General features: G+C 44.9%; 2 protein-coding genes across 2 annotated transcripts; one reads left to right on the top strand and one right to left on the bottom strand.

Annotated features, from left to right (window-relative positions):
• Positions 1-3,988: 3,988 nt before the first annotated feature.
• On the top strand, positions 3,989-8,467 carry LOC100382823 (Digalactosyldiacylglycerol synthase 2 chloroplastic). Its single transcript, NM_001175522.2, has 5 exons — positions 3,989-4,141; positions 4,384-4,739; positions 6,062-6,328; positions 6,584-6,933; positions 7,613-8,467. The coding sequence occupies exons 2-5, from the start codon at positions 4,458-4,460 to the stop codon at positions 8,139-8,141; spliced, it is 1,428 nt and encodes a 475-aa protein (NP_001168993.2). The 5' UTR covers positions 3,989-4,141; positions 4,384-4,457; the 3' UTR covers positions 8,142-8,467.
• A 3,965-nt stretch (positions 8,468-12,432) lies between these two features.
• Positions 12,433-15,783, bottom strand: LOC100280726 (uncharacterized). Its single transcript, NM_001397571.1, has 12 exons — positions 15,564-15,783; positions 15,255-15,401; positions 14,950-15,144; positions 14,688-14,865; positions 14,314-14,581; positions 14,120-14,222; positions 13,873-13,997; positions 13,704-13,782; positions 13,476-13,620; positions 13,208-13,368; positions 13,004-13,124; positions 12,433-12,902 (listed from the first exon to the last, which is right to left on the bottom strand). Exons 1-12 carry the CDS (start codon positions 15,701-15,703, stop codon positions 12,711-12,713), a joined length of 1,854 nt encoding a protein of 617 aa, NP_001384500.1. The 5' UTR covers positions 15,704-15,783; the 3' UTR covers positions 12,433-12,710.
• Between the last annotated feature and the right edge of the window lie 7,482 nt (positions 15,784-23,265).

The following is a 23,265-nucleotide window of genomic DNA, read 5'->3' as shown; positions in this document are numbered from 1 at the left end:
ATTTAAACTGCTGAGAAGGTGGTACGAAGAAAATACCCTCTTAAGTCAATTGGAACACCAGTCTGAATTGTATGTTCCCACTTAAATATATCCTCCGCTCATCCAGAACGTTTCTTGTTGTAAGCAATCTTATATTTCTTTGAGGCCATGATAATCGCTTCCGCAAACCTCTTGTGTGGCATGTGTTTACACCAATCTTGAGTCAGTGTAAAGTCGATAAAAGTCATATGCTTTTTAACATGATCTATTACGAAAAGGGTGTGACATCCGTTGAATTTTCATGGCATAAGAACCTGCAAAATATCAGTCATTAGGATTGCAAAGAACTGTCCTTTATAAATACATTCGAAATGAACACATACTTACATATCTACAACCCGTGATATAATAATTCATTGATGGCCAACAATCGAGTGTTTTGGCTAACTCTTCTGCTGTAGGATCCTGATGGTACTTTGGAAGTTTACCAAAACCAACCATTCTCTGGACAATATATATACATGTCCACATGAGGATTAGATATAGATACTATATATTAATACATTAATGAATGGAAACAAACTTACCCAGAAACGCATGTCCATATAATGCTTTCTATTATTTATGATTTCTCCTTTCGGCTCACGTGACTCTTTATTGGCAAGCAGCCGAACAGCCATGTCAAAACATCTTAGAGTCATATGGAGTGGTAGCATCGCGTTTTCTGTGTGCGCATGCGTGAAAGTAGTCATCGTAGCAGCACGCAAACACACGTACACATGGTAATGGGAGTCGATGCACTGATCCCCATTAGCTTGGTAAAGCTCCGCCGAACAGCCTCGCGGGTTCCTCTCCACGCATATACAGGCAGCCTGGTTCGAGGCCGTTTCCAAGTCCACGCAATTCAGTAATCCACCATAGATTTCTATATGTTCAATTGTACTGCTATTGCCACTCCACGTGTAATCACCAGCCTAAAAGCTTGTTTACAACTGATGCTGATTTGTTTGTATTGATTTCTTTGCTTCAAAAATTAATATTCTGGTAACTATTTTTTGGCTCGTCCATGGTGAGAAAACAGACAATTTGAGTATGTGTTTTACTCTCTTCTGATAGTTTTTGCTAAATATAGTAGCATAACTTGCTCTCTTGGTAAAAACAAGACACGGAGACAAAAGCTAAAATCACGCCCTCGCTAAATATATTGTATTGTATATGTCTCCACGCATATACAGGTAGCCTGGTTCGAGGCCATTTCCAAGTTCACGCATTTCAGTTATCCACCAAATGATTCAGTGCCATACAGTATGTTGTTATTACTCAAGCAGACAGATAGTAACAGCACTAACATAAATCGGTATGAAGAATAAGAACAAAGCCAAGTTTGTGACTGAACTTCACTCAGTTTTATCCTACCAATCTAGTGATCCAAACAGTTTAACGACAGAGCCAGACTCCATGCAGGGAGAGAGAGAGTAAGAAGGAAAGAGACAGATCTGCGGTGCCGCTGCTGTTGCCGGCCTCTGTCTGGCGTTGGTGTTGGCGTGAGGAAGAAGAGAACCAACACATGCACTCTGCAATGCGATCTTAATTTTTTGTGATAGGTGACAAATTCTGGAGGCGCGAAAAGAGGGAGAGCAGATAGAAACTGGGGGTGTGGCTACATTTATAGCCGATGAGGACACTGCCGATTTCCACCTTCCATAGTTCCATCAATAGAGAAAGTTGGAAAGGAAAGAGATCCACACATCCAAGGAAACAGAGTAGAGAAAAATATAGGAAGGGATCCACCTCAGCTAAAATTACGGAGGTAAATATGACATTCGCACTACAGACATAAGGCAGGAGTATCTTCTAAATGGAGCAAAATCATAAACCCAAAATAGCAGTTAAATCTGTTCAAACAAAATTTCCTAACAATATCCTACTTTTTGGTCCCATAGAAGGGCATGTGTGATTCTATTGACATTTTTTAAAGTCAGTGTCATAATTTTCATAGTCATAGGTGAGTGCCCGTGCGTTGCAACGGGAACATATAATAACATAATAACTTATATACAAAATGTGTCTTATATTGTTATAAGAAAATGTTTCATAATCCATTTGTAATCCTAGCCATACATAAATTTTGTTATTTTAATTTAGCTGTTTCACTACTACATTACAACCATCAGTATCATGCAGACTTCGATATATGCCACGATTTGCATGGTATCATCATTGAAGAACACGTGCCACACCTGCCGGTAGAAGTTCCCTCATACATTGTCAGTCATCAGGTACGCACCACCATACACGCTTGCTTAAACAAAAAAGCAAGTGTATGTGTTTACGAAGAGAATTAAAGGCAGGCCGGCACAAAAGCTACCCCGACGATGGTGAGTGGTCATTACTGTCGGTCCTCCTCTATGTCACCTCTGGCGCCAAGATGACGCCATAGTCCTTGATATAGTAGCCGTCGAACGCGCACGACATGGCGAGTACCGATGACTCTTGGTTGGGCTGCCAAACGAAGTGCACCCCGGGCTCATCAGCGAGGTAATATACCTAGCCGTTGCACCACTGGATGTGCTACTCCTCTACATACATCTTGTTCGAGGACACTCACACAATATCAGCAATGGCCGTCGTCCTAGCGCACAAGAATTTATGGCCGGTCAGTAGTGACTTATGTGGCAGGTTGAGCTTCAAGTGATGATGAGCTGGACGGTGTGACGATGTCGTTGTCGGATGTGGTGCCCAGAACAACCCAAGAGTCGCCGGCGTTGGTGACGACCATGAGGTCCCCCTATTTGAGATGGACAGCGCGGTGCAGCCGCTCTAGACCGCGTCCAAGCGGCGGCTGCGACGGAGCTTGCCGAACACAGCGATGCATGTGGCCACGTAGTACTGCTTCCAGAGGTCGAACTGGCAGTCGCCAAGCTTCTTCTCGTCGTCGATGAGCGACGCCAACGCGAGCGCCTCCTACCAGTGGTGTTTGTTCGGGGTTTCCAAGTAAGAAACATGGATTTATCTTTAGCGTTGGTTTATGAAAATGACTCACAAGTCAGATCCATGGAAAAAATATTACGGAGAATAAATGTCACACATATAAAAAAGAATTTAAGTTGAAAACATTATTCAAACAAAAAGAAATTGCATGCAAGGCTCTTCTTTAAATACTACTCCCTCCATCCAAAAATATAATTCAGGAATCTCGTTGATAATTATCTACTACTACACATTGTGCAAAAGTAGCAGGTAGGCTTTGGGAGAGATGTAGTAGATATTTTTACTGTAACAGATATTGACATAAACACACATGTGGTGTAGTGGTAGCTACGAACATATTTGCTTGAGAGGTCACAAGTTCAAATCCCATTGTGGTCACATTTGTGTTTTTTTAATTTAATTTTAGCTAGGCGTGAGATGCACGCGGGAATGAGAATGAGATTTGCGGGGAGGAGGGAATGAGAAAGACAGTGGCAGACGCGAATGGGAATGAGCTTTGCGGGGAGTGGGGAATGGGAATGACAGAACACGGAATGGCAGCCTACCCCTTACCGCCTCGGATGGCCATCATCTTTCTGCCTTGTTCGTTCACATTTGTGTTTTTTTAATTTAATTTTAGCTAAGCGTGAGATGCACGCGGGAATGAGAATGAGATTTGCGGGGAGGGGGGAATGAGAAAGACAGTGGCAGACGCGAATGGGAATGAGCTTTGCGGGGAGTGGGGAATGGGAATGACAGAACACGGAATGGCAGCCTACCCCTTACCGCCTCGGATGGCCATCATCTTTCTGCCTTGTTCGTTTGTGCCGGATTGGTGGATCGGAACGATTCCTAGCCGGATTGCTTCTCTAATTTATATAAACTTTAATTAGCTGGAACGATTCCGGGTGCAATCCGACCTTCGTAATAAAAAAACCGCGCCCGTCTTTGCCGTCCATTCCCATCCGTCCAAACGCTGCGGTGTGGCCCAGATCAACCTACCGCGACACAGACTGCCCTTTCCCCTCTCACCCTTGCCGCCACCGTCCTCTATCTGCCGTTCCACCGGCGGCGTCGCCTCCCACAGTCCCACTGAAGCCTCTCGCGGACCCTTCCAGAACTTGTCCTCGACCGCCCCGTGGTCCGGCCTCTTACCGCTCCGCTTCCTCCTACACCGGATTTAGGCTTATTGGTAAGCCCTCGAACCTCCTTGTGTTTCCCCTAATTCTCGGCGTAGGATGGACTCCCGCACATGGTCAGTCGCTAATTAGTCTGCGGCCAGAATGCTCCGTCCATCTCGGTTTTATACAGCTGATATCTTTGTCCGCTGCAAACCCGCTTACGATAGGCTATAGCTTGGTAGGAAGGAAATATATTTGCTCAGCTGCTATACTCATTCTGCGCTTGCTTGATTCATTGGTCTGTGATTTGCAGACGATAATGTGCTAGGAGAACGAATTTGGGTGGCACGTGAGTGGTGATCCGTTGCCCTCCCTGACAAAGACGTTATGTCTATGAAGAGGCATTTTGCGATATTCACCACCGCAAGCCTCCCATGGATGACAGGAACATCCATCAACCCTTTGTTCCGGGCTGCTTATCTGGCAAAGGATGGTGATAAGGATGTCACACTGGTGATCCCTTGGCTTTGTCTAAGGGACCAAGAGTTGGTTTACCCTAACAATATTGTATTTGACTCGCCTTCCGAGCAAGAGAGCTATGTTCGCCACTGGATCGAGGAGAGGATTGACTTTAGGCCATCCTTCAGCATCAAATTCTACCCAGGAAAGGTATAGTACTTCGGCACCTTGTAATTTCTATGTCAAACCGAGAGGATATGAACGCAAATTAGTGACTTGAATTGTCTTGTGTACTCTTCTGTTCCACTTTGCATTTCTTTTTGCTCCAGTAAGACCTGAATGGGGTTTGTTTCAAACTGATCGTTTCATCCAATGTGATGTGAGCCTTAGGGTCATCTAGCGCTTCATTCAGTTTCTTTGATGAGTTCTGCTTCTTTCCTGTAGCTAACTTAATCGCGACCTGGCCTTGTGGTGCTCGCCCAAACATGTCGATCCATCTCCAGGTACTGGAAATCGATGGCCTGGGGTGCTGCCTGGCCTAGGTGCGTTTGTTAGACTATAGAGACCTTGCTCCTAACCCAAGTTACTAGATGCTTTAGAACATGGACGTTATACCTTCAGTATTGGGAGTAGATGCCATTAAGGTGGTGAACTGGTGAAAGTCGGCGTCGGGGACAACGAGGGTGATGGCGAAGGTCTTCCCTTCACTAATCGCGTAGAGATAGATCGGATTTTAGGTATGCGTGTTTGAGAGAGGGTGCAACAAACATTGGTCCGCTTGACGGTCCTCTCCTTTTTTTTATTGTACGCGATGTGAAAAGGGTCCACATTCATAAGGTTATTGTGCCCCTGATTAGGCCGTGGGAGGTGAGTCCAGCTCGGTCACTTGACGGAGCCGAATAAGATCAATCTAACATTCTCTCCCTTGATCTCATACTTATTTGCTTATAGTTAAAACTTAATTTTTTAACTGCTTAATTTATTAACTTACAATTCCCACTTCTCGATAGATTAGTACACCAAGATCAAGGAGTTACAGCAGCCAGTCATACGCTACTGAACTCAATGACTATAGTATATCTTTCTCTCTCAAAATAGAGAACCTATTCTTGTCTCTTGATGGAGATGGTTGTATTGATGACCACTTAATCTAGAATCGTAGGTGCTCCATTAAACCCATGTCGGCTACGTGTTTTCTGAACATGCTAGATGGAAGCCCAAGCCCTTTAGTGAGTAGATCCACAAGCATTTGCTCTGTTTTTATATGTTCAAGTTCATTTGTTTGACTCCGGAGGTTAGCTACTTGGATTTGGGTATGGAGAAGCACGGGTATGCCCACACGTCACACCTTTCCCAACGGCATGTCTACCAGGTCACAAAGCAAACAAGCCCTTACAGCAGAACTTTGTTCAGTGTCTGATGCATGCAGGCCTTGTTTCTGTTAGCTCCATCCAACAATGCTCATATCTTTGCATCTCATTTTTTGCACTCACTGCTACTTATGTTAACCTGATTCCTTTTTGATGATGCAGTTTTCTAAAGAAATGAGAAGCATCCTCCCTGTTGGGGATATTACAGAATGCATTCCAGATGAAGTTGCTGACGTTGCTGTATTGGAAGAGCCCGAGCATCTAAATTGGTACCACCATGGGCGAAGATGGAAAAATAAGTTCCGTCGAGTTATAGGAATTGTCCATACAAATTATCTAGCATATGTAAGGAGAGAAAAGAATGGTCAAGTTATTGCTTGTTTCCTAAAGTATGCTAACACTTGGGTAACTCGAATCTATTGCCACAAGGTAATCTACTATGCATATCTACACTGAATCATTTGTTTCGATGAAAATTTTCTGGTAAACATTATGTCTATGATGACAATTCTTTCTTGACATAAGTTAACAATCTACAATATTGTGGTTTGATGACAATATTGTGCATTTGCTCGTTTTTCTTCTCCTGCATAAATTGTTGAATTTGAAAAATTGAGCACCCAGTTGTTATCATCCTGCCCTGATTCATTGAGACATGTACTGTTTTTTCTGATCTTAATGCAGATTATCAGATTGTCAGGTGCCACCCAAAATCTGCCCAGGTCTGTTATATGCAATGTCCATGGTGTTAATCCAAAATTTCTTGAGGTAGGCAAGCTAAAGTTGAGGCAGCTGCAGAATGGGGAGAAAGCCTTCACAAAGGGGGCATACTACATCGGGAAGATGGTATGGAGTAAGGGATACAGGGAGCTTCTTGATCTGCTGTCCAAATATCAGAGCAAGTTGGTTGGTCTTGAAGTGGATTTATATGGCAGCGGAGAAGATTCTGATGAGGTCTGTGAATCTGCCAAACGTTTAAGTTTGTCTGTCAATGTTCATCCTGGTCGTGATCATGCAGATCCCTTGTTCCACGAGTAAGTTTCTTATTTACTATACTCACTCCGTCTTATTCTGTTAGACACATTTGTACCTGTGTAACATGCCTAACACATTCCTTTAGAGAGTTTGAATGCAAAATTGGTACTTCCATTGTCAACAGTCAAGACAGTTTTTTTGCAATATTATTAGATAAATGTGTAGGTTTTGTGATCTTAATGAACTGAAACACAGGTTAGACAAAGTTATGTAAATAAGATTAGGGAATGAGTGGTAATGTTAGATGACCTGGTAGTTTCATAATAAGATAAGATTTAACATTTCTGGTGTACCCATAGTCACAAAGTTTCCGGATCAACAGGGTCGAGGAACGGTGTTGAGAAACATGGTACGCTACTTGTGAGTGGTTTTTACATGGTGGGAACGAAAATGTCCCTGCATTCGAGGACGTTTCCGGTTGAGGGTCGCTACCACTGTACCCGTTTCTTGTGACTATGGGTGTACATAGGATACACCAGTGGCAGATCTAGCCTATTGCTGTGCGGGCACATGGCTCCACAACTTTTTGTCAGAACATGTTTAGGCCCTTATTAAAATTACAATTATATACTACAATCAACTTGCTTGGCCCCATAGGTTTTCAATCCTAGATACGCCACTGGGATACACCAACTGTTTGTGCTAGACTGAAAGTTTGAAACACTGATTCTCCAACAGGTATAAAGTATTCATCAATCCCAGCACCACAGATGTGGTCTGTACGACCACCGCTGAAGCCCTGGCAATGGGAAAGATAGTTATATGTGCCAATCACCCGTCAAATGAGTTCTTCAAGCAGTTCCCCAACTGCCGTGTCTATGACAATGAAGACGAGTTTGTACAACTAACCCTGAATGCTCTATCAGAGCAGCCTGCTCCATTGACAGACACGCAGAGGTACGAGTTGTCATGGGACGCTGCGACTGAAAGATTCATCGAGGCCTCTGATATAAATCCTCATGTGCCGGAGTCCAGGGCCCATCAAAACTCTAGGGCTTTGTTGCCTGCTTTTCTAAGAACTCGTAAACTGAAACAGAACTTAGAGGATGCGTCAGTTTACCTGCACCAAGCCCTGTCAGGTCTGGAAGTCACTCGCTGTGCGTTTGGTGCTGTTCCTAAGACGCTGCAGCCTGACGAACACCTCTGTAAAGACCTTGGTTTGGCTCCTCCGGCAAAGAAGAGAAGGCTGAAAATTAAGAAGACGTAACGTTGGTGCTGTTCCAAAGATGACGTAACGTTTAAGATGAGCAATGCTTCGCCTCATGTACAGCACAATGTGGTAGACATTTTTACTATTTTTCTTCTCAAAAGAGACATTATCATACAGTCCGGACTCCGGTGGGATTTCTAATGGAGGTTTAATGCTTCTTTTGACTATTTATTACTGGGACGTGTGAACTGGGGATTAGCACATTGTAAATTGGTGTGCTAGCAGCTAGCTTAGAGAGCTAAGGATTCTTTGAATAGTGCTGTAATTGTGTGAGCCGATTAATGGATCGTAATGAACTGTGATGTCTGGTGTACTCGAGCTCATCGTTTAGGCCCTCTTTTGAATGTGAGAATTTCTGTTTGCTGTTTATTTCCTTTGAAAATCAACTGATTCTTATAAAATTTCTAGGAAATTTGTGTTCTAAAGGCCTAAGTTATCTGAGTCATTAGTCATGTCGCTAAAGTGCTGTGCTTCTATCTGAGTTGGTTGGTTAGATGGTCTGAGAGTGAATTTCATGCCCCTCTGTATCTTGCATGCCAAACCACAGGTCTAAGATTCAGTCCGGGGCTGTCTTCCATCAACAGATGAGTTTTTTATTCGAGTCCTGTCAGCATCAGTATCGAATGATCAGCAGAAGGCACCTAGGAGTGCCGATAGGAGCAGTGAGGTGATATATATTTCCTCCGTCCCATGCCAAAATAAGTTCTCGTTTCTTGAAGAATCAAAAGTTTTAATTTTGAACAAACCAGTACAATGTCTATGTCTTGTGATTACAAAAAAATAAATAATAGATATATTATTATCGACCTTAATATCTTACAAATTATTTATGAATAATCAATACAAAACTAAACTTGGGATATGAAGCGTCTCCTCTTCCTCTCCCTCAGCTAAGCATCAGCGACGGTATGGTGGTGGAGAGTCGCAGCAGCAGTTCGAGATGCTTGCCGATGGGAAAGGTCGATGTCATGCGAAGTTGAGAGTTAATATTCGACGGCAATAGCAAGGAGAAAGCGCTTGTGGTGGTTACATGGTTGGTTGCACATGTAAAAGATAAGGCTTATTTTATCTGGTTGTTAGGCAAGACATTGGGGAGAAAAACAGATCTATGCGACCTTAATATCTCAAATTCTTTCCTAACAACCAATACAAAACTAAACTCGAAATCAGGAGTGTCTCCTCTCCTCCGGTTGTTCATCCACGCTTCATCGGCTTCTCCTCCTCAACTGTTTTTGCCTCGCTACCTATAGAGACACATGGTACATAAGAATCTGGGTGTGGATGGGAGGTTGGGGTTTAATATATGACGCCAATGGTGAAGAGAAGAAAGTGCTCGTGATGGTTATATGGTTGGTTGTGCATGCAAGAGGTGAGGGCATGAGGCACGAAACTTGTGTGCTAAATGAGAAGAAATTCTCTATCATTATTTCATATATATCTTTATACTTATCATATTACAAATAAATATTTGATAAAAATATTAGCGTACAGCGGCGGCGGTGGTGGCTAGCGAGTTAGAGAGTAGCAGGATGACGGTGGTGGTATGGAAGAATCTAGATGTGGGTGGGACGTTGGAAGTTAATTTACGATGCCAATGGCGAGGAGGAAATGCTCATGGTGAAGGAAGTGCTCACAATGATTACATGGTTAGTTGTGTATGTAAGAGATAACGTTTATCTTATTCAGTTGTTAGGCGAGACGTGAAAAAGAAAGCACACTCTAGTTGTGTAAGAGACTCGAGGTTACGAAGAAAATGATTGAGAGGGGGAACTCTCTCACTTACGACACTTCAAAAGCAGCAGCTGGGCAGATTCCAGAAGAGATGAATGCACACACTGTCAAATTAGTAAGTTCTGATGAAGCTGTTGTGGGGAATAGCAGAAGTCATAACAGTGGCAACCATCTGGTGAAGGGGCTTCCACCAAAGTACCGGTCTACAAATAATCTTTCTTTTTTTTATTTGTCATATTTTAGTTAAAAATAAACCAATGGACGACAAATATTCGAGAACCGGAGGTAAATACATCACAAGATAGTTTGTCGGCGGTGGGAAAGGAGCCAAACTCAGCCTTGAAAGGTATATATCCCCTATTGTTTGTTAAGTACACGGTTTATGTATTCTTAGTATCCACTTCACATGCTTCCAAAAACATGGATCTTACCAATGCACCACAGGTGTAATACATGAATGAACTGGATTGATATTTGCCTTTAAAATTAGGAGTTTGGGCTCAGATCAATGCTAATTAGTATTTGCATCTATTATCTTACGAGTTAAGGAGTAAGGACTTGTATATGTGGGATACATCGAGATGTTTTGCATTTGATGTTAGTGGTTATTAGCTAAACACTTGACATTTCATGCCATAAGCGCCTCGTTGAATCTGGAAGATTTAGAATTCAATAATGTTTAGCTCTTACAGATGGAGGCTGGTTTCTTTTATATTGTTCAGTTATTGTAGATGTGAGTTGTTTGTTTGCGTATGATTGAACCCTTTCTATTCTAGTGATTCTTCCCTTCATAGGATTTGTTTGGTTATCATTAAGCTCTATATTATACTCATTCCTAGTTTTTTAGGAACAGCCATCACTGAGGAGCCGGGAGCGCAGCTCGTAATCATCTGTTCCTTTTTTTCCGGTGAAGCTATAAGTAGCGTGACGGCAGCAAGTCCCAGAACAGCATTTTAGGCAGGGGACGTGGAGAGGAGAATGCAACAGGGTTCCTGTATAAATACAGGAAAGGAGAAGACTTGTATGCATCTGCCATGGAAGCTTCCTTACTCGCTCCTTCGGAGTTTGTGGAGCACGCCGGAGCCGGCAAGGTCGATAACCCGCTGCGATATGTTGTCGTCAGCCCTAGCGCAAATCTGTGAACCTTCACCAGCAGACAGACCCGTTCTGTAGGATCTGCCTTCTAGCCTAGCGTCAGAGAGTAGTCTCGTCGTCAGATTGTGTTTGTGGTGCTGGTGCAGTGCTTACTTTTGCCCTATTAAATTGGTGGGCGTTATGGTAACATAACCTGTTGATAATGTTCTGATCCTTTGTAACTTGTAAGCGTGATTTAGTATTTTAGTCCTGCAACTTCACTTCTTTTCTTGTAGTGTTCCAGAAAACGAAGCTCACCGCAGCTGTTGCAGTGCCAGTCTGAATAACATAGACTATTAGGCTATTTCTATCAGACTCCTTATCAACTCCAGCAGCCTCTGTATGCGGCTTCCCATCTCTTTTTTACACTGCGCAGTACACTATTCATCAATCTAGCGGACTCCATATCTCTCTCCTTAAAAAGCATGCCGTGTATTTGCACTCCCCTTCCCTACGTCTTCTCTTTCCTCTTGGCAAGAAATGGTGCATGCGGAGTATATATTTGCTGGAGTTGACCTAAATTACATTCCCTATTTCACTCTCTATTTCAAATTTCAATCTACAAAAATACAATCTACGGTATAAAACTGTAATTTACAGTCTGTTTACGCGGCCTGCTGGAGTGCTGGAGATAGCTAAAAGAAATGGGCGTGGTGCCACCGTCCATATGTATTTCAGCTAGAGTTTGTTAAACTTATTCCGCTAGATAACGTCGTGTTGGGTTCCGAAGTCCATTGTAATGGAACAACTTTATGTCAGGAAACGGCTCGGTATTAAAGATTTTGGAAAGCTAAATGGTTCAACATTTAAACATAATTTTTTTTCTTAGATTTATTCTGTCCTACATAGAAATTAATGAATAATTGAATCTGTACCATTAAAAGATTATAACTTTAAATATATATCATTAGATACATATGTCATTGACTCATGTGGACCCCACATGTAAGTAAGATAGAGATGGTATATATCTAAAGTTGTAGTTTTTTTAATAGTACAAATACAAATTTCTCTAAAATTAATGTAAACTAGGGATGAATCTAGATAGATAATTTTTTGGTCTTTTTTCTTCGTATATATAAAAATTTATATTCTTGTTTTTAGCATTGGACTTATTAAAATTCATAAAAAGTGAATCTCATTCGTTCTATACTTTTTAAAATAATTGATATAAAAATCTGAATACATATTTAGATTTGAATGTTTTCACTTTTTCATCGTAAGGAGAAAATAATGTAAAAGAAAATTATATAAAATTTAATTCTTATCTCTTATAGTATTCTTGTGCATATCTATATTAAATATTATATAATTTATATGTTTAAAATCCATCTCTAATCCAAACAATAAATTGAAAGCATCCCACCTCCCGACGAAAATACGAACCCACGATAAACTGACACTACCAATTTCGGGATACATGTCGGGGAAAAGACTGAATACGTGGCACAACGATGTAGATCGAGCAATTTATCTTGTCTTAGAGCAGGGAATGGTTAAAAACTTCCGACTCCTGGTAGAGAGCTATTAAGCAGGGAATGGTTAAATACATCTGACTGCTGATAGATGACTATTAGAGCAGGGAATGGTTAATACATCTGACTGCTGATACATAGCTAAAGCTTAGGGCCGCAATGACCTGACACCATCAATTAGTCCTAATAATCCTCGCTATTTGCAGTAAGGTTGCATCTTCTACTATCAAGCAGTAAGCTTCGCTATCTGTTCAAGCAGGTACTTGGATTCAGCTGCGTGCTCGACCGGCGCTTCACTCCTCACAGTGATTCTCTGCCTTTTCTCGTTATTGTATTCATGCTGTGTGACGCTGACGCGGAACAGGTGAGGAACCCAGGTGGCTTCCTTGAGCTTCAGAACATAACTGTCGTCCCCCTCCTGCAACGATGGTGAACCCACTGTCAGGGATAAGGCAAACAAAGAAACAGCAGAGATTCAACGATGTCAAGACACTGCTCTACTCAGATTGCGGAATTTACCTCTTTCCTGATCCGATCAAGCTCGTCGGCGCTGCAGCCAATGATCTTCTCTGCATGCTCGTTGAACACAGAGAACCATGCCTCGCCAGTAGGATCGGAGACCTTGATGACCATGATGTATCTGAAGGACGCAGGGAAACCGTCAGATTTGGCACCAAATAGATAACAGTAGCAGCAGGCTTCTGCTGACGATTTTTTTTTTACCTCAGTGAGCATTCCGAGTCATTCTTTTGGCATCCCTCACACCAGTATCCAGATCCAAAAGTTTCAGTCACCTTCTTGTTGCAGGTCTTGCAAGCACGGTACCACATGTTCTGGTCAGGCTTGATGTGGCTTATGGTGGCATACAAACTGAAGAAAACAGGCTGCAATGCAACAAATAAAAGGGTCAAATTGGGGGTTCTCCAAATTTACAATTTTTCAATTCAAGATATAAATAATATCATCGTTCAGTGGATATTGACGATTATACCTTTTCCTGGCCCATGGCAGGATCACTAGTAATGTGAGACAGAAAAACTCTATCAGAATACGTGGACTTGAAGCCACCGGCCCGTGCGGCACCCATTTCTGCACCAATTGGTGCCAGCGAAGTATCTTTGCCTTCAGAGTCATACCTATTTGACAAATCATGTGCTACAAGCCTAAGCATACTTAAAAACATAGGACAAGCGCATATCATTCACGAGAGAAATCGTACCATGATTTGAGATTCTGAGCCTCGTGTAGATCAGGATTAATCGCAAGAGTACTTTTGCCTACAGTAGAAAGAGACACGCCTGCAAGAAAAATTGCAGCGCCACAGTTATCACGACACTCAGTAAGCAACTGGTTTCCAGTGAAGATTGAACAGAGATTTGATTGCATACCTTGGAAGTCAGACACTTTTAGGCTCTTTATCGCAACAACAGGCGAACTGTCAGCCATGTTCAAAAGCTCTTGGCCGGTCGTAGTAGCAAGATCATTCCAAAGAGAGATGCTAACAGTTTTGCCACTGCAAGAAATGAAATGAGTCGATTAGGACTACTTGACTTTCTCAGATAGACTTATATTTGTGATTAGAGAATTTGTATTCCGACCTATCAACAAGGTAAAAAAAGATCAAGTGCTACTTACGAGTCATCCGCCACAACAATGTCACGCTTCGGTATTGTCTCGTTGTCAATCTTTCTCCTAACACTGAGTGTGGGAGATACGCTCTGAACCACACCAACAATATCTGAAGTATAACACGTAACACATACAACAGTGAGACAATACATCAAACGTGGAAAAATAAAATACCAGTTCAATTCAGATCACTGACATACCTACAAGCTCCCTGCCACCGACATACGATCCTAGCTGATCAATCTTGACAAGGTTGTATTGCACTTGCGGAATGCAAGTCTCCCCCTCTGCTTCTTCAACAATAGCATTCTCGTTTAGTGACATCTCGTAGTCATTTTGGACAGTCTTGAACTGCTTGTTAGCAATTCTAAGAGATCCTTTTGAGACATAATAGACCTTTCCCAGCTCAAAAATCGGATAGAACTTCTTTGCAGCGTCATTAAACATGGTGGCTTGGATCTGGGTGCCCTGTGCATACACAAAATCAAAAAAAAAATAATATCAGTTCGTGAACCCGCGACAACTCATGAAAATACACACTTAAACTTGAGAACAATGCCATCAGACCGCTTACATCCTCATCGGTGAGCTCTACATTGAAGACACAGCCTTCTCCGCGAGCATTCCTGTAGGTTCTCAGGTTGCCTTTGCTCGTGACCCGCACCTTAATGACCCAGTTACCCTGGTAGGGGTTCAGAGTGATCAAAGGATGGACCCTCTTTGTCATGGAAAGGGGCTTGACAGGAGCAGTACTGCACGCAAAGGGTAACAAAGAACTGTAAATCTGAATCCTCAACAGACTCCGGCAGAAAATCGAACAGATTGCAGGTACTTACTTTCCACGCTGCTCATTCACGATCTGGGACGCAGACTTCACCTCCTGCTTGGGCTTCATAGCGAGTGGGGGAGTCACGCCCACGCATTCGTCCTTAGGCTTCAGCACAATTGGAGGCTCCTCTTTTTTGGCCTCGCCGTTGATCTCGGCGTCAAGCGCTTGGCACACAAGCTCGCATTTGATGACAACCAAGACTCTGGTAAACAAAGCACAGTGGTCCAGGAAACCGAGGGAAACGATGAATACGAGAACAGTTGCCAACATTAGTCTTCTCATGGCGACGAAAGAAGGATGGAGGGCACTTACTTGTCATCTTTGCCTTTGACGACGTTGCAAGTGTAGTCGATGATGCGGATGAGGCCGAGGTTCTTCAGGTTGCCAGAGCGGACCTCCGACCCGAAGTTGGTGGGAAGCATCGCCTTGATCTTATCCTTCCCGTCAGTTGCTGTGAAACTGCAAGGCATCAACACATACAAACAAAGGAAGGCTCGTCAGACCGGCCGACAAGAACCATATCAACTGCGCTAAGAACAGAACAGATCCGCCGCCCTACGTAACGAAAACTAGCAAAGATACTAGATCCAGCGCAGGGAGGGAAATGAGGTGAGAACTCACCTGAACCGGCTGCCCGTGCCGACGGACTTCAGGTCGAGGACCTGAACGACGAGATCGGTCACTGCGCCGTCGGAGCCCGCCGACGGGTGCGCCAGAATGTGAGACACAGCGACCGGCGTCACCAACTTGGCAGCGTCCATGGCCCCTCTTGCCTCTTTCCTCTCCCTGACGAATCGTCTCCCGGGGGAAAGAAGGTTTCGCGTGGATAGGTTGGGGCGTGGGGGGAACGTTGAGCGGCGGCGAAGATGCGTCGAGCTGCCAAGGCTACGCGCGCTTATAAGGTAGATTTGGGAAGGAAATGGCGGGAGGCGAGCAGCGCTCGGGGTTTTGCGCGTTTTTTAGCCTTGCCGCCGCGGGGTTCGCTGCTAGTTTCGTTTTGGCTCCGGTTGGCACACGCGGGGGGAGAAATTTGATTAGTTTTGGCGCCGGGGAAGGAGGCGGGCGCCGGCTGAGGTGCACGCAGCCACCGAATTTTTTTCATTTTGACCCTTTCTCGAAAGAAAAATCACGTTCGGACCCTAGAAAATTTTAATGTCATTTTTGAACTCTTTGCTCGGCGCCATAACTCATGGCGCCGAGGTAACACAGCTCGGCGCCATAGGCTATGGCGCCGAGGTACGTGCTGCGCTGGCGCAACCCGAACGTCGTAGCGTCGACGTGGCACCAAGCTCGGCGCCATAGATCTTGGTGCCGAGCTTGGCTGTGCAATCACAAATGCTGTCTAGCTTAGTCGGTAGAGTGTAAAGCTTTTAAACTTGTGGTTGTGGGTTCGAGCCCCATGGTGGGCTTTTAATTAATATTTTTTGTCTGTCACTAATTTATTTTTTTGTTGCCAGATTTTTCGTTTATGTCGGTGTTTTGTCCATCCAGATTTATTTATCATCTAGATTTTTTTGTTTATTTGGACAAAAACAAATGCTGGGTTTTTGTGACTGATTTTTCTACTAACTACGTAGAAGTACGCATAGTAGGTTGTGGTGGGATTAGTATTTTAGACTCATAATAATCTCTCCACCTATCTCGTCATTAAATCCATTGGTTAACATAACTTGACGCGGGCAAAAGCAGACTTTTCTTTTGGTCAGACTAGAAGACTACCGCTCATATTTCATCTCCGTTAATTAAATAGAGTCTTATTCTCAGTTTTGGAGAAATTAAACGTTTCTGGCAGCATGCCATCGTTCACGGCACGCTACCGATACAGAGATCCGATTCGCCGATCTACTTGCCAGGCAAAGCGTCAGGTTTGGCTTAAAATAAAACACTGCACCGGGACGCGGCTTGGTCTTTGCATGCTTCAGCGTCAGGTTTGGCTTAAAATAAAACACTGCACCGGGACGCGGCTTGGTCTTTGCATGCTTCGCTTTTAGATATGATTCGTGAATCGTGATTCGTAATACTGGTACTGACTCTGCCCTGCCCAGGCCAAAAGAAGTTTTTTTTCATAACGTCGGAGCAAGTACATATATCTGTAAAAGATCTTGGAAATTAACAGATGCATCATCTTCAGGCTGGCGCAAATCACAGACCGCATCAGTCTGTCAGTCACAGTCCATGACCGAATGCGGGCGTAAATCAGCGAATTCAGGCAAGGTAAGACAATTACTGCTAATCTACAACCAGGAGACTTTCTAGAGCGCTAAGTGCTGGACCTTCACATGATGAACTCTGAAGCATACATCAACTACATTCTAGGTGATTCCGTCCTCTCAAACGAAACAAAAGTTGTGTACAGTGTCAATTAGGTGATTCCGTCCTCTCGCTAATTACAAGTGATTTTAAACATTAAATAATATACTAAAAACTGAAGTACACCATTTAAAATGTTAAAAATATTTATATTATAAACAAGTGACTGTGTTAATCTTACATTACCAGTGACAAAGGCTCAAACCCACAACTTTAAGGTTAAAAGTCTTGCACTCTACCAACTGAGCTAGACAAGCTTTGCTGTTATATATCCGAGCTCGGCGCCATAGACCTTGGCGCCGAGCTCGGTGCCACATCAGCGCCACGTTGTCTGGGTTGTACCAGCGCAGCACGTACCTCGGTGCCATAGTGAAAGTAGCCTAGAGGGGGGGTGAATAGGCTAATCTGAAAATTTTCACAACAAACTTCGAAAGATTGTTAGATACACAGTTCGACTGGTGCAGGCCGGTTCAACAGCTACGTGCGCAAGTTGAACCACTCTGAACCAATCCAACTGTTTTATAAACTTTAGACTAAAATCTACTCGAAAAAGTATTTCGCAAGTTCTTGAGAGAAGTAAGATATAGCTAAGTGAGGATGAAAAGATGAATATGTAGAGGCTATTTTACTTCTAGATAAGCTCTACGGAAAAATCTTTATGTCAACCTTGCAAGTAAAAATATCTCAAGTCAAAACAAGCAAGAACACAAGACACAAGATTTAATTCGAGGTTCGGCCACACCACAAAGGTATCCTACTCCCCGTTGAGGAGCCCACAAAGGGCCGGGTCTTTTTCAACCCTAATCCTCCAAAAGCCGACCACAAAGGTCAAGGCAATCTCTTCTTATCTTAGCTCAAAGAGCGGGTGATACAAACTTCTTAGGGTCGTCCACAAATTTGGAGACTCCCAAGCAACCTCAAAGATCTTGAAACCTAGGGTTTCAAGAACACCAAGAACGCACAAGAGGGGTTTGCACAAGCTCAAGTCTTTGAAAGAGAGATGGGAGAGGAAAACCAAATCGTGAGCACAAGCACAAACCTCACACCCAAGAGCTCCTCCAACAAGGTTGAATCTTGAGGAAGATTTAAGTGTGAGAGAGATGGAGAGATGAGTGCTTTGTCTCAAGTTAGGTGAGCAATAAATGAGTGAGTGTTCATCCGTATTGAAGAAGAGAGAGAGGGGGGTCTATTTATAGTCACGGCTCAAAAACTAGCCGTTTGACCAAAAACCCCGCTGAAAACCGGTTGAACCGCCCCCTAGGGCGGTTGAACCGCCCCCTGACAGGTCAGCAAACTGTCTGCCAGTCTGACTGGCAGACTGACCTGCAGGCGAGTCAGACAGGCCAGGACCGGTTGAACCGCCCCCCTAGGGCGGTTGAACCGCCCCCTGAAACCCCTGGCGACCTGACTGCCAGTCTGACTGGCAGACTGCAGATTAGAAGTCAGAGGGTCAGAGACCAGTTGAGCTGCCCCCGAGGACCAGTTTAGCTGGTCTAGACCAGAGAGTTTTGGAGAGAAAATCCCAGCTCAGCTGCCCTGGGGCAAGTTCAGCTGAGTATGATCAGAGAGGTCCATAGCTGAAGTTGAAGTTCAGCTGGAGTTGAAAGTTCAACTCAGCTGAAGTCCAGCTCAGCTGAAAAGCTCAGCTGTAGCTGAAGAAGCTCATCACAGCTGAAGTTAAGTTCAGCTGGAAAGCTCAGCTGCAGTTGAAGAAGTTCAGCTGCTTTTCAGCAAGAACACTCTAGGTTTCTCAACCCAAACCATGGTCAGCCAAATAAAGTTAAAGTGATTTTTTGGTTTTCAAAAATAGCTTTTGAATTAGAGGACTTGAGCTATAGCAAACACCTGTACCTGTGCAGAAAAGAACAAGGAAGAATTACATCATGCAACACAAGATTTTACATAAATTTTATACGTCCATTGCATGAAGTCCTTGGTGCTTCCTTAAGTTCTTGTTTCCTTCTAATCAAACACTGAGAACAAAAACTGTTAGTACCCTTATTTGTTTTGTCATTAAATCACCAAAACCCTCACTTGGGGTTGATTGCACTTACACATAGCGTATGGCGTCGAGCAAAGGGTCAAAAAATGACATTAAATTTTTTAAGGTCTAAACGTGAATTTTTTTTAGAGAAAGGGACAAAATACAAAAAATTCGGACGCAGCCACGCAGGCCTGCAGTAGCGTAAGGGGTTTTGGATAGCGCTGGAAATAAAGGTCGGGCTCGCAGCAGCTTGGTTTGACACGGACAGACTCACGTTCAGAACGAGTCCGAGCCGAGTCTGTTTTTATGGCTCGTTAAAATAGCGAGTCATCTCGGATCGGCTCGGTGTAACTCGCGAGCTGTCTTGGACTCGACCCAATAACAATTTTTTACATAAAATCTTAATTAGTATATAATACTAATACCGAGTACACAATTAATTTATATTATTTGAGATTACTATAAAAATAATGTATTTTCTATATTATATTAGTGGTATATCTATTTTACTAATTCTGTTGAGCATTAGGGTTGAGTATGCACTAAAAGATCTATACTAGGTGGTGGCAATGCAAGATGAGCTCAATAATTTCAAGAGAAATGATGTTTGGCACTTAGTTCTACGTCCTAACCAAAATGTTATATGAACCAAATGGGTCTTCTGCAACAAACAAGATGAATATGGTGTGGTGACATGTAACAAAGTCTGACTTGTAGCCAAGGGGTATTTACAAGTTGAAGGTTTGGATTTCAACGAAACCTTTTCACCCGTAGCTAGGCTTGATGCAATTTACATATTATAAGCTTATACTACTTACTGAAAGTGAAAGGAAAATGTGCCCTTGGGCCATTTTTATAAATGTTTTGGTGATTAGATGCTCAACACATATTGTTTTGTGATAAGTATCAAAGAAATGTAAATGGAAAAGCAAGGTATGACTCTAAGCCTTAGTAAATTGTTTTTTGTTACTAACATATTCTTCTAAGTGCTAGGAACCTTGTCAAATCGAGAGAAATCGGATTGGAGAAGTTTGGCTCAAGCGAGTCAGACTTGCAACAGCCCGCGGTGCACCGGACTGTCCGGTGTCCAGGCTGGCGTGCTCAACGAACAGGCAGCTCTCGGGAAAACTCAGCGCTCTGTGGCTATAATTCACCGTACTGTTCGGTGTGCACCAGAATGTCCGACCACAGGGGGCCAACGGTCGACTTCACCATAGGGGGGCAACAATCGACTACCACCGGGGTCAGAAACGGTCACAAGGTCAGAAACAGTTAGAGAAACTCAGCGACGGTCAGGTCGCACCGGACTGTCCGGTGCGTCGCAGGGGCCGGCGGATCCAACGGTCGACTGCTACAGACCCCAACGATCGGCTGACGTGGCAGGGCACCAAAAAATAAACAGTGACTGTCCGGTGCGCCCGTCGACAGAAAGATGTTGCTTTCTGTCCAATGAGTAGAAATGGGGTTGGGGATATAAATACAACCCCAACCACCTCCATTCATCACATCCAAGCCTTCCACTCTCACACATTCAATACAAGAGCAAAGAATCAATTCCAAGACACATTCAAAGCTTCTAATCTCCTCAAGTGCCACAATTAAGACAAGTGATCATTAGTGATTAGTGACTTGAGAGAGTGTGATTCGTGTTTCATTTGTTGCTCTTGTTGCTTGAATTTTTAATCGTGCTTTCTTCATCTCCTTCTAAACTCTCTAAGTGACTTGTAAAGCTAGCAAGAGACACATATGTGTGTGGTGATCCTTGCGGGGTCTTTGTGATCCTTGAGATTAAGAAGAAGCACTCAATCAGTCTAAGTGATCGATTGAGAGATGGAAAGGGTTGAAAAAGACTCGGCCTTCGTGGCCTCCTCAACGGGGAGTAGGTTCATTGGAATCGAACCTCGGGAAACAAATCGTTGTTTTCATTTGTGTTGATCATCACCGTTCAATTTGATTCTTCACCTCCCCTCTCTCTAAGTTCTCTTGCTCGCAATATTTTGAGTTAGCTCCTTGAGCAACTTATAGCAATAAGAACTCTCTTCCACACTATGCATTCATTATAATTTGTTTATAATCCTAACCCCAGGTGAAGTTCGTGTTCAAAATTTGTAATTTACAGGTTTCACCTATTCACCCACTCTAGGCGACTTTCAGAAAGTCGCTAGAGGGTGGTGAATTGAGAGCACCTAGAGGGGGTGAATAGGTGATCCTGTAAAATTCAACACTAAATTCCAACAACCTTGATTATAAAGATATTAGTGCGGGTTAATCAAGTCAATGAGACGAGCTCTTGCGAACACAGACAATCAAAGAGAGAGCAATCACAAGAGACACGCGATTTTATGTTGTGGTTCGGCCAAGTAACACTTGCCTACTTCCACGTTGTGGCGTCCCAATGGACGAGGGTTGCACTCAACCCCTTTCAAGTGATCCAATGATCAACTTGAATACCATGGCTTTTCTTCCTTGTATCCTTTTCCTGTTTGCGAGGAATCTTCACAAGTTGGAGCCTCTCGCCCTTACAAGATTGATCACAAAGAACGCACAAGAGTAAGGTTGGGAAGAGCAACGCACACAAGTGAAGACTCAAGCTCAAATGACACACAGGGAGTTCTCGACTCGAATGGAGCTCAAATCTCTAACACAACAAAGCGAATGCACGAGTGCAGGGTCTGGATGCCTTAGAATGCTTAGTGAATGCTTGGGGTACTCCTACATGCGCCTAGGGGTCCCTTTTATAGCCCCAAGACAGCTAGGAGTCGTTGAAGATCAACAAGGAAGGCTATCCTTGCCTTCTATCGAGTGGCGCACCGGACAATCACTGTAGACGGTCCGGTGCCGATCTCCTTCCTTTTCTGGTTGTAACGCCCTGAATTTGGGGGTAGAATTTTTTCTTCTTGTCTCTCACCAAATTCAGGCGTTACCCCTTTTCTTTTCTCGTTCCCTCGCTAAACCTTGATATTTTTCCAAAGTTATAGCGGGGTTTGGCTTGGATTTCCCGTGTAAAGAAAAAAACCTAAATTACTTTATTTTGTGTGAAGCATCATGCCGAACCATGCATATTTTTTGGGTGTTTAAAATGTGAAAGCATTCATCCCGAGAAAATTAGATTTTAGAAAAAGAAAACCTTTTTCTTTTTCTCTCCCTCCCTCTCTCTCCCATTTCGGCCCAGCCCCCCCCTTCGGCCGGCCCAGCCGCCCCCTTCCCCCTCCCCTCCCGCGTGGGCCCCGGCCGGCCCAGCCGCGCCCCCCCCCCTTCCCCCACTTTGGGCCCATCCGGCCCAGCCGCCCCCCCACCCTTTTCTTTTTTTCCCAAAAATCCCCCCCCGCGGGCCCCGCCCGTCATTCTCTCGCTCTCTCTCTCTCCCCAAACCCTAACCGCGCCGCCCTTGCCCTAGCGCCGCCGCCGCCGTCGCCTCTCCCCTCCCCGGCGCCGCCGCCGCGCCGCCCCCCTCCGGTGAGGCCCCCCTCCTCCCCTCTCCTCCCCCCTTCTCCCTCCTCCTCCCTTGCCCGCCCGGCCACCCGGTTCGGTCGCCCCCGCCCCGGCGTCCCGCGCCCGCGACCTCCCGCGCCCGTCCGCCCTCGCCCTCGTCCGCCCCGGCCCCGGCGACCCCGGCCGCCCGGCCCGTCCCCGCCCCCGGCCGCTCGGCTCGGCCGCTCCGGCGAGCCCGCCCTCGCCTCGCCCCGGCGCGCCCCGCCTCGCCGCCCCGGCCGCCCCCGGCGAGCCGCCCGGCCCGTCCCCGACCCCGGCCCTTCCCCGCCCCGGCCGCCCTCGCCCGTCCCCGGCGAGCTTGGCTGCCCCGCGCCGCCCCGCCTCGCCTCCGGCGAGCCCGCGCCCGGCCGCTCCGGCGAGCCCCCGCCCCGTCCCGCGCTCGGCCGCGCCCCTCGGCCCCGCCCCCGGCTTGGCCGCCCTCGGCTGCCTCGCCCCCGGCGAGCCCCGCGCCCGCGTCGGCCCCGCCTCGCCGCCCTCCGGCGAGCCGCCCTCGCCCGGCCCCGCTCGGCCCCGCCCTCGCGCCCGCTCCGGCAAGCC

This window comes from Zea mays, chromosome 1 (assembly GCF_902167145.1).
Source record: "Zea mays cultivar B73 chromosome 1, Zm-B73-REFERENCE-NAM-5.0, whole genome shotgun sequence".
Lineage (NCBI taxonomy): Eukaryota > Viridiplantae > Streptophyta > Magnoliopsida > Poales > Poaceae > Zea > Zea mays.
The sequence above is the reverse complement of the archived record's forward strand: the minus strand, read 5'-3'. Positions and strand labels throughout refer to the sequence as shown.

Coding starts and splice junctions, on each gene's coding strand:
- LOC100382823 (NM_001175522.2), top strand. CDS start 4,458: ATGTCTATGAAGAGGCATTTTGCGATATTCACCACCGCAAGCCTCCCA. Junction 6,329..6,583: donor CTCGAATCTATTGCCACAAG/GTAATCTACTAT, acceptor ATCTTAATGCAG/ATTATCAGATTGTCAGGTGC. Junction 6,934..7,612: donor GCAGATCCCTTGTTCCACGA/GTAAGTTTCTTA, acceptor ATTCTCCAACAG/GTATAAAGTATTCATCAATC.
- LOC100280726 (NM_001397571.1), bottom strand. CDS start 15,703: ATGGACGCTGCCAAGTTGGTGACGCCGGTCGCTGTGTCTCACATTCTG. Junction 14,866..14,949: donor GTGAATGAGCAGCGTGGAAA/GTAAGTACCTGC, acceptor CTTTGCGTGCAG/TACTGCTCCTGTCAAGCCCC. Junction 13,783..13,872: donor AAAAGTGTCTGACTTCCAAG/GTATGCAATCAA, acceptor TTTTTCTTGCAG/GCGTGTCTCTTTCTACTGTA.